Source organism: Lithobates pipiens, unplaced genomic scaffold (assembly GCF_037356315.1).
Source record: "Lithobates pipiens isolate NorthernLeopardFrog02 unplaced genomic scaffold, aLitPip1_a1.2 Scaffold_19, whole genome shotgun sequence".
Taxonomy (NCBI): Eukaryota; Metazoa; Chordata; class Amphibia; order Anura; family Ranidae; genus Lithobates; species Lithobates pipiens.
In genome coordinates, this window is record NW_027507764.1 from 424,858,219 (window position 1) to 424,868,867 (window position 10,649).

Sequence of the window (10,649 nt, forward strand, 5' to 3'; positions counted from 1 at the left end):
GTTGCAGAATAGGTCTCCGCCATTTTTTAATATATACTCCCACTGTGCACCGAAGAGAGAAGGGGCAGGGAATATTCGTCATAAAGAATGTCAAGGGCAGGGGGAGCTTGACACATGCACAGTGTATATAAAGCTAGTGCACTGTCGTACATCCGAACGGAAGTAGCGAGCATCCCAAATGAAGGTAAGATTTGAACTTGGCCCATCACAGTGGCCTATACTGCTTCAAGATTGAGGACTATATTGGGATGAGATAATGAGAGTTTAGACTGACATTAGTGTTTTTGTCTTGTGTATTGTCTCTCAGAAATAATGAATCAGTTTAAAGAGCATGATTTTTTGAGCATTTTTATTGAGAAGTATAGAGATGCGAAATCTGTGGGAGGTCAAGCAGTTTGTATTATAACAAGCAAGCAAGGAAGGCAACACTGGAGACACTTCTGGAATTTGTCAAGACTCAGGTCCCTGAAGCAAACATTAAGTATTTGGAAAATAAAATTGGGATCTTGAGGAGCATGTACAGACGGGAGTGCAATAAGATACAGACTTCCCTCAGATCAGGAGCATCAGCAGATGATGTTTATGTCCCCAAGCAGTGGTACTTCCACCAACTGCGTTTTCTGGATGACCAGTCTGAAGTGAGGGAATCTTTCGACCCTTCCCTCCACCCCAGCAGAGGCTTCCCAGGAACAACCGGGCCCTTCCATTCTTGAGGAAGTGGATGCAGCCAGGTATATTAGTTTTTAGAAATATTGATTTTCCTAGTATTAATGTTAACTAAAATGTTATAATTGCTTACAAATCAATGATTTTATCCCAAAAATTATGTATACATATCACTAGACAGTAGTGGCCAAAAATGTTGGTGACCAGCTTGAAAAATGCTGGGGTCAGAATGATAGCCGTTTTCTATTTATTAACATTCAATTTGCAAATTCCTTCGTCAATCACAAATTGTGTCTAATTGATGAAGCAAAAACTACAGCTGTCCCTTTTTTTTTTTTTTTATACACAGGATGAGCTCAGCCAGGAGGAGGCCTTGCCCAGTGGCAGACAGGATGTGGCTGGGCCCAGTAGGAGCCTCACAGAATCACAGGTGCCTCCCCTCCTCCTTCCCACCAAAAGGCCCAGGAGGGTGACAGACAGAGGAGGCATCACTTGCCCTCATTCAGGAAGTTAGCCAGTTCCTGATCAACCCCCCCAACACTGAAGAGGCCTGGGGTTGCTATTTGGCCACTAGGTTGGTGGAATTGGAGAAGGGCCAACACCTCCTCTGTGAGGGTATTTTTGCTGAGGCCCTTCAGAAGGGGTTGAGGGGCCATATATATGATCAAGCTCCTACTCCTCCTCCTGCCACAAGTCCACCACCAGAGGCACAGCCTCCAAGGAAGGCTGCAGAGAAGCATGGAGGGAAGGCTGCAGGGGCAGCATGGAGCTAAGGCTGCAATTAAGAGAAAGTGATGGCCTAGCTTTAGTCTGGTCTGACAGCAGACGCTGACTTGGTAGTACCACAGCCTGGGGACATATGTCATTTGCTGCTGTTCCTGATCTCTGGGAGTCCTGGACCAGATTGTGCTCCCTATTATATGGACTCCTCAAGATCCCAATGTTGTTTTCCACTGACTTGATGTGTGCCCTGGGGGCCAAAAGGCTTCACAAATTCCAAAAGTGTCTCCAGTGTTGCCTTCCTCTTTATTTTGTTAACCAGAATAAATGGATATTTTTTTTCCCCCCTAAATACTTTCCTATGTGTTTTTAGTCAAAAAGGTACAGTTTGTGAGTAGGCGGGTACATTTAAAAAAAAAAGACACTGGGGGTTATTTGCTAAAGGCTAATTCATTTTGCACTACAAGTGCAAAGTGCACTTGAAATTGCCCCGCAAGGGCACTTGTAAGTGCAGTCGCTGTAAATCTGAGGGGTAGATCTGAAATGAGGGGAAGCTCTGCTGATTTTATCATCCAATCGTGTGCAAGTTAAAATGCTGTTCTTTATTTTCTTTGCATGTCCCCCTTGGAATCACAGCCAAACTAGATATTTGGGGGCACACCCTAAAAAAATGCATAAAGATGGTGCTGCCATAAGACCATACAACAGAACAAAAATATTAAAACGCGCACATGCAAAACTAACATTTACTTCCAGCAAGGCTTTTTAAAAACACCTAGACATCTTCAAAAAACGTGATCAAAAAATATGGGGATTTGTTTACACCATATTGCTATACGGTGCTTAAGCCCACTTACTGCGACAAAGTACCCCACAATTAGTGGGTCCTACACTATCCATAGACTAGGAGATCCTGCTTCTCTGAACCATGGGAGCTATACTCCTCTATATGGGAGAACATGAGGTCTCGAGACCTCATAAAATTAAAAATTTACTTTGTAGGCACACGCATAAATTTGTAAAAAAATTGAGTTTTTTAATTGGATTAAGTTAAAACCATTGTATACAAACACAGATTAGAAAACATATTTTAGTGACCTCATAGACTCTGGTACCACCTCTAATACATGTTAAAGACATTTGTAAGTTCTGTGTATAATTGTATTCTACTTTGTATGTATTCCACACTGCCCTTACTGTGTATGCGGCACTAATGTTTTCAGTACATGTTTGCGTTCTTTTGAGTCCTGATTAGAATTAACCTGCCTATGTAATGCCCCTTGTTACCATAAACGTACAATTATAATATTAATGTGATACCTACGTAATCATGTGTATAAAAACCTTAAATTGCTTCATAAAGCAGAACAGTTATTTGGAAAGATGCTGAGTGTATCTTCTGTTTACATCCCCTACTGCAGTAGTTATTTGGAACTACTAATCAATATGAGAATAGGAGTTGCCAATCTATAAAATGTCCAGTTCAGATGGCGAGCTTTGCCTAAAAGAGGATTTACAGGTGACCCTGAGTATCCGAAATGAGGAGCTTGAGACGATCCCGGAATTTCTGATAATCAGCCGGCTGAGGTAAGCCTTTTGCTTACATTTGAGTTATCAGACTTCCTTGATCGGTAAGGCATTTTCAGGAAAAAGGGTACCTATTTTGCTCCCCTTATTTGAACTATATTGGTGGTTGTCACTGTCTACTGTCCATCGGAGTGTTATAGATAACAAAGGGAAGAAAAGTGCTGTTCACAGGTATATGTAGTACATCTGCTAGATAAAGTAGTGTAAAGGCAAGAGGGTATAGGGACACATAGAGAAGACTGGCCAGTCATTATGGGCATTCAATTAAGTGGAATGAATGGTAAGAGACCATCAAAAATGCCCAGTGCAAGAGGAGCGCTATAAAATACATGAACTGAAGGTGCAGTTCTGCATATACCGAGCCCCTAGATTAATGGTTAGTGGACAGGTATCCACAATGGGTAACTAGGTTACCAAAGTCCACAGGAACTAAGAATCATGCAAAGTATACAGCTAGAGAAATGGCTATCTATTTGAGCAGGATGCATCAAGGGTGACAATTAACACTAAGCAGAAAAGGACATTTTGATAAGTTGTGGAATGAATTTGGGGTCAGGCAATTCAACTAGAGTCATAACAGAGAAATGAGAGGTAAAACTGAATGCTTTATATGTTATCAGAGAGGGAAGATGGGATGAGCATTACGGCTGCCCATCTGATCATAGAAGCTAGAGTATGTGAAGTATGGGATTACAATACATGGGATGCAAAGGATATCAGAACAAAATAAGGAAAGCAGATTTAAGCAAGAAAATATTAAAGAGAGCTAAAAAAGTGAGAGAATGATATGCATGTGTTGTGTACTAATGGGAAAAAATGTAAGAGAGATGTTCGTGTATGTGTGTGAATGCTGGAACCTTTAGTTCGATCTCTTGTGTGTTTTGTATGCAGATGTGACCCCCTCCTTTGCGCTCTCATGAAAGAATGTAGCTGGGATGAGAGGTCAGTGATAAGCTGCAAGGACGCCATACCGATTTCAGTTTTTTAGACAAAACATTTATAATAAAATGTGCCGGGTTAATTAAGCTAATGGTAAACTGTGATCACAATTATTTTGAATCTGTTTTCCAAACATGGTAAAATGAAGGTTACATTTAACCGTGTATTACACAAATTGAATATCCTTTGAAAGTGGAAAATGACCTCCTTTAAGGAAATTTATATATATATTCGTATTGGGGTGTGATATTGCTTATTATTTGAGTATTAATTTCTGATATGAGTTTAACAATTTTATTAATAATATAGATATATAACTGGTTTAGACAATGTTTGGTTGGAAATAAAAAAACAAGTTATTGGGGAAATTTGTAAAATGGGATTAGTTTAGATTAAGATAACAATTTTTGTAATTTTACATTTATACCATAAGCCCTTATTGAGAGAAAAAGAAAAGATTAAGATGAGGTTTTTAGTTGGAATGCAGCTGCCATAATATTTAGCAAAGCCAAGATGAATGGGATACATAAGTTTTTCTTCAAAAATTTAATCTAAAGGTCTGATAACTTTATGTGCGGTCCATGATGTGAGAGTAATAATAAATAAAATTTAAAAACTGACACATCACATCAAGTCTGCACACGCTGTTAGGATAGATGACACCTGTAGCCAACTGTATAGTTTTTGATCTGGCTGAGAGCTTTCTGGTCCATCATATACAGATTGTTGGTCCTTTTTGTTTTTATTTATTTTTATTTTTGAAATCTAAAGCAGAAAGTGTGCATTGTGAAATGATGTGCCCCTTTTCCTTGTAAGTGCAGTGGTATAAGCAGATGAATATTTTGGATTTATGGACATCTCTCCATGATCACAAGGTATTGTTATCATTTATTATAATATTGCCAGGAAAAAGTTGTCTTTTTGAAACATGAAACTGGAGTTCTTACACAAACAGCATGATAGAAATCAAGCTATTGTAATATATTTATGCACGCTGGACCCAGTGATGAAGGGTTCACCCCAATATATCAGAGCTGTAGCTTTTATGCAAAGGTGCTATTAGACAAAGACATTGTTTTGGTCAAATATTACATTTTTAACGGTCCCACATTCTGTGCTGCAAATATACTGCTAACTGTCTAATGAAAAGTTCAAAATATGAATTTATTTTGTTTGTTTACGTACAAATCTAACAATGAAAAATGTGTACATTTGAATCCAGCTACCTTATTGCCTCTATTGGAGGAGGCTGGAGACCAAGGAAGCCACATGGGTTAAATTGATAGGAGTCAGCTGCTGTGAGCCCAGTGCAGGACACATTCCCTGAAGACCCAGATATTAAATTTTTTGTAGAGTTATTCCTGGTTTTATACTAAGTATGCAGTTCATCACCCAGAATACTCGGTATTCAGAGTCATTGGATCCCTTTTCCCCAGCTCAAGAAGCAGGGCTCCATGTTTTAGCAAGCCTGCGAGCTAAAAAAAAAAAAGTATATATTTATATGGTCGAGAATGCTAAGTTTTATAGGAGAGTCCTTACTAGAAGTTTTGAGGTTTTATTTTTACACCCCCTACTGTCTACAATGTAGCAAAAAAAGTAGCATAAGAAACTAGAAAACTTTCGCCTGAATGTTTTCATTTATTTTATCAAGCCCCTAAGGGGATGTTGGACTCTCTCCCTATGGGATTTGGTTTGGGAGTGTGTTACTCACTTGCTTATATTTTGTCTCAGCAGCTGGAGTCCTCCATTTGAATCTCACAGAGAATGTTGCTGACCTTTAAAGGTTTTGGACAAACTAATTTTATGCTTTCTCTCCCCAATTCCAGATCCTAAAAGTTTGGAAGGATCTAAAACTAAAGTCAGGTGACTTGTGGATTGTTAGGAGACATTTATATATAAGGAAATGTTTGGAGACTCAATACAGCATCTGTTTCATGTACAGTTGTGCAAAAGGACAAGTCACCTGGATTCACACCAGACACGCAAAAATGTCTAAAGAAATTTCTGTGTTTGACTTGTTTCCCTTTTGCAATCACAGTCTAGGGGAGTTTTTGATTAAATTACTTTAATTGTAATGGGGGGATATATATATATATATATATATATATAATTATATTTTAGTCTTGTTGAAGTCATATTTGTCTTTTGTACCACTTCCATATTATGTAGAATTGTCTGTATTTACATATGCTGATAAGTCGGCATGCCAACAATTAAGCTAGGAGGCCATTCTGGTCACTGTAATGTACAGTCAGTACACTGTAAATTATGTCTATCAATCATGTTTTTCACAATGAAAAGTAATTTTGTAATGAAAAAGCTGGTGAGCTACTATTTTCTCCACAATGGAGTTTTTGACTCTTTGGCCAGGATTATCTCCACCAGTGGAGGTTCCAGGTTAAAGTTGACAGCAGGTATGGTTAGTGATCAAAATATTGATCAAAAGAGAGGAGACTGTTAAGGAAATTTGTAATTTCTGTATATAATTGTATTCTATTTTGTATGTATTGCACACTGCCCTCACTGTGCACACAGCACTAATGTTTTCAGTACGTTTGCATTCTTTTGAATCCTGATTAGAATTGGCCTGCCTATGTAACTCCCCTTGTTACTATAAACGTACAATTGTAATATTAATGTGATACCTATGTAATAATGTGTGTAAAAACCTTCAATTGCATCAAAATAAAGCAGAACAGTTATTTGGAAAGATGCCTAGTGTATCTTTTGTGTCTGTTCCCTACTGCAGTAGTTATTAATTTGGAACCACTGATCAATATGAGGATAGGAGTTGCCCATCTATAAAATGTCCAGGTCATACATAAATACCACATCGAAAATGTGCAAATGATTGTAGCATGTGATAACAATATACATCCAGTGGTTATTAGATATGTGAAGTGGTTGAGTCGTAGTAAGAGGTCTCAGAAAAAAACGCTCTACAGGTTACACGCGTAGGTGCGAGTCTTCGGTAGCTTGCATATCTAATACATGTGTTTAAAAAAATCATATAAATGCATCATAATATCCAACATAAAACGTAATGAAATTCCAACTACAAGCATCATATAACCGGCCATATAGAAAAGGGGAAACCGATGAACACGTTTGAAAATGGTTTACCATATTCTCTGTACAGGCATGGGTTCAACACTGTATAAGGCTGTTAAACATGACATCCAAAAAAAGAGAGGTAGTGTTGAGCACACACGAGGGTAGAAAGTTGTCTATTTCTAGTTGTCTAGAAAGTTGCCCCCCATAGGGGGTCTTGGCTTCTTGCCCCCTGGTGGTCACCTGTTCTGGGCCACACGCTCTCCTTGATTGGTTTCATTGTTTACATCTTTGTTATGTTTTATTTTGGATATTATGATGTATTTATATGATGTTTTTTCACACATCTATTAGATATGCAAGCTCCCGAAAAAGCGTGCAACATGTAGATCGTTTTTTCTGAGACCTCTTACTACGACTCAACCACTTCACGTATCTAATAACCACTGGATGTATATTTTTGTTACATACTACAATCATTTGCACTTTTTCTATGGGATCACTCAAATATAGGTTTTTAATCTGTGTTTGTATACAATTGTTTTAACTTTAATTAAAAAAAAAAATTTTTTTTTAGAGATGTATGCTTGTGCCTACAAAGTCCATATTCTTATTTCATTCTCTTCTAACAGTTACTGGGACGTTGTCACCTGTGTATCTACAGTGTCACCCTGTGTTAATGCATTTAAATCCATATTTTTTATGTAAAAATAATGCATGGTTTTAATTGTTTTGTTTGACATGTACTGCCAAGCCTACTGTTGCCTATTGAAAACCTATACATTGCCTAGTGTGTGTGTGTGTGTGTGTGTGTGTGTATTCTTTTCGTTTTCGGCTTCTAAATAATGTATGTGATGCCTGTATAATGTATTTTTTTTTTTTATTATACTCCTTTGACGTGATGACTTTGATTTTGCCTGCTTAATATTGGTGTCCTAACTCTGACCTTGCAAGCAGATATATTCTGAAGGCCAAGTGAAACATTGCCTATACTTTGCAGAGCTCCAGGCTAAGTTTTATTAATGCAGTGTCTAATATCTTTGAAGTTCTGAGTGTAGCAGGAAAATCATAATCTACAAGCCTCTATTCTTAATGGGTATGACTTCTAGAGGGAACAGAATACCTGCTGTGCTAATTATTTCAATTATCAGCTCCCACTAAAACATGTAATGGATTTTCTCTGCTTCCACAGGTAAAAGGCATGATATTAAGGAACTTAACTCTGATGTTCTGAACCTGGTCTCTCATGCCACACAAGAGCGGTTACGAGGGCTTATTGAAAAGCTGACTGTGGTGGCACAGCACAGGTCCACAAGCTACAAGGTAACTTCAGCTAGTTCTGTGTATACAAAGAATAAGGCAATTTTTCATTTGTCTATGGGTGAAGTAGCACTATTTTAGGGGAGTATGCTAAGCAACTGACACAGAAAAAAAAATCTAATTTGGATTTGCCACCATTAAAGGGACTTCCCACTGTTTTGTTTCCAAACTGAATATAATTCCCCTATTGACCCTTCTGTCTGGTGACCCATTCTGGTATGGTATAAAGCATTGTGTGTATGAACATGTATATCCTTTGTCTGTGAATGTTAGAAAATCATGAGTAATAAACATTCTTAATTGGACTTTAAGCTGTGCCGAGAGCAGCGGGTCCATTGTTGCTTTGCTTAGTTTGAAAAAATATGGGTGTACACTTGTATATAAGCAGAAATATGCTGTCCTAATTTGGGTATTTATATAGTTTTCTCCACCTTCGACACCAGGGCCACCTGTTTTAATGAATTATGCATTTTATTTTTGAAAATGTTTGTTTGCCTCCCAGGTAACCAAGCTTTTTTTTTTTTTAAGAGCAGGATTATTAGGGGTTGTTTAGTGCTGGTAAAAATTTGATTTTTGTACTTGCTGCAAGCTCTTTTACTTTAAGTGGATTGAGGAACACAGGAAAAGTCATTCTTGGGTGTTTTGATTATACCTACAGGAGTTAGATGCTGGCAAATAGAAAAAAAATACCCCCATTTAACACCGTCCCTAACTGGCATGCTTCAGTTTCCTGAGGAAAGCAATACATATGGTCTAGAAACACAGAGGGTAATGGACTTCAAGAAAGATTTTATGGAAAACAAATCCTTTTTTTTTTTTTTTTTTTTTCTTTTTAGTTCTTCACTGCCCATTGGGGGACACTGGGGATAGTCATTTTTTGGGCAATTGGGATGTCCCAAAGCACTGAGGGGTGGACAACCGTCTCAGGCTAAATACAACAATTAACCTCTTGCTAAAAAAATAAAGAAATCAATACCTGAAGAAGGCTAGATGGAAACAATAAATGGAAACTGGGTATACAAATATTACTACCAGCAAGGAAAGGCACCAAGAAGCTAGTGTTGCAGGGCATTTAGAACAACTAAGAGGAGACTGCCACTTTGAAAGAATGATGGATCTCAACCATATGGAGCACAAACAAGCAACCATAAGGGGAAAAAAAAACAGTGGGAGAAAAACAGTTCAGTGAAAAAAAAAAAGTTAGAGAACAAAGCACAAAGCCTAGGTTACCTAACCCATGACCTCAGGGGAAAAAAATGTTGCCCAAGCAAGGTATGTCCTGACCAAAGGGAGAAAAACAAGGTGCACCAAAAACTAAGTGCAGCAACAGATGCAACGAATGGTATATTTCAGGCATATGCAATTAGCGGACCTCCAGCTGTTGCAAAACTACAAGTCCCATCGTGCCTCTGCCTCTGGGTGTCATGGTTGTGGTTGTCAGTCTCGCTATGCCTCATGAGACTTGTAGTTCTGCAACAGCTGAAGGTCCGCTAATTGCATATCCCTGGTATATTTAATTAAAATCAGCCAAATGGCTACTAACTCTAATATAAAGCTCAATAGGCATATAACAATATTATACTGTGGTCACTCATCTGGTCCCCGGTTGAAGGGGGTGTGTATATGTTAACACAAAAGGAGAGGAACAACTGGCCAGACATCCGTCTTGTCAAACCAGCATGGAACACACTCGGAGTTGTATCGGAAGTGACGTCAGAACATGGAGATAACGTTTCAAAGCATCCGCTTCTTTGTCCGATCTAAATGGCGATTGATCTAAATAGTCTCTATAGAGAATCACCCGAAGCGTGGACCAGAGGCACTATAATTTCTTGTGAGAAAACATCTAAAAAATTTAAATACATGTTCAGTATTGACATTCCAATATCATGAGGCAAAACAAAGTATCTAAATGTGGGTATTGTTCGTTATTGTGTCTTATAAGACAATCAGTAATGATCAACAATAAAGAAGCTAATGACTGTGGATACGAATGCTTTTAAATAATGGGTATGTTATGTGCGAGATAGAGATATAAATATATATATCTATATCTCTATCTATATAGATCTATATCTCTATCTATATAGATCTACCGTATTTATCGGGGTATAACACGCACCGGCGTATAACACGCACCAGCGTATAACACGCACCGGCGTATAACACGCAAACCAAGTTTAGGGCATTTTAAGGAAAAAAGTTTTAGGAGGGAAGTTTAAGGAAAAAAAAACTTAAATTTAAATGCCCGTCAATGCAGCCTTATCAGTGTGCATCTGCAGCCTTGTCCATCATTGCAGAATGATCAGTGTCATTTGCAGCTTGCCCAGCGCTGTTTGCAGCCTTGCCTATGTTTAAATTTCACA

General features: G+C 38.2%; 1 protein-coding gene across 2 annotated transcripts in view; it reads left to right on the forward strand.

The window, feature by feature from the left end:
• Window positions 1-10,649, forward strand: part of TAF4B (TATA-box binding protein associated factor 4b) — a 337,116-nt gene that overhangs the window by 203,971 nt on the left and 122,496 nt on the right. For both annotated transcript variants that reach the window (XM_077492599.1, XM_077492600.1), the window contains exon 10: window positions 8,156-8,286. In XM_077492599.1, coding sequence (XP_077348725.1) covers window positions 8,156-8,286 — 131 coding nt within the window. The remainder of the gene's footprint in view (window positions 1-8,155; window positions 8,287-10,649) is intronic.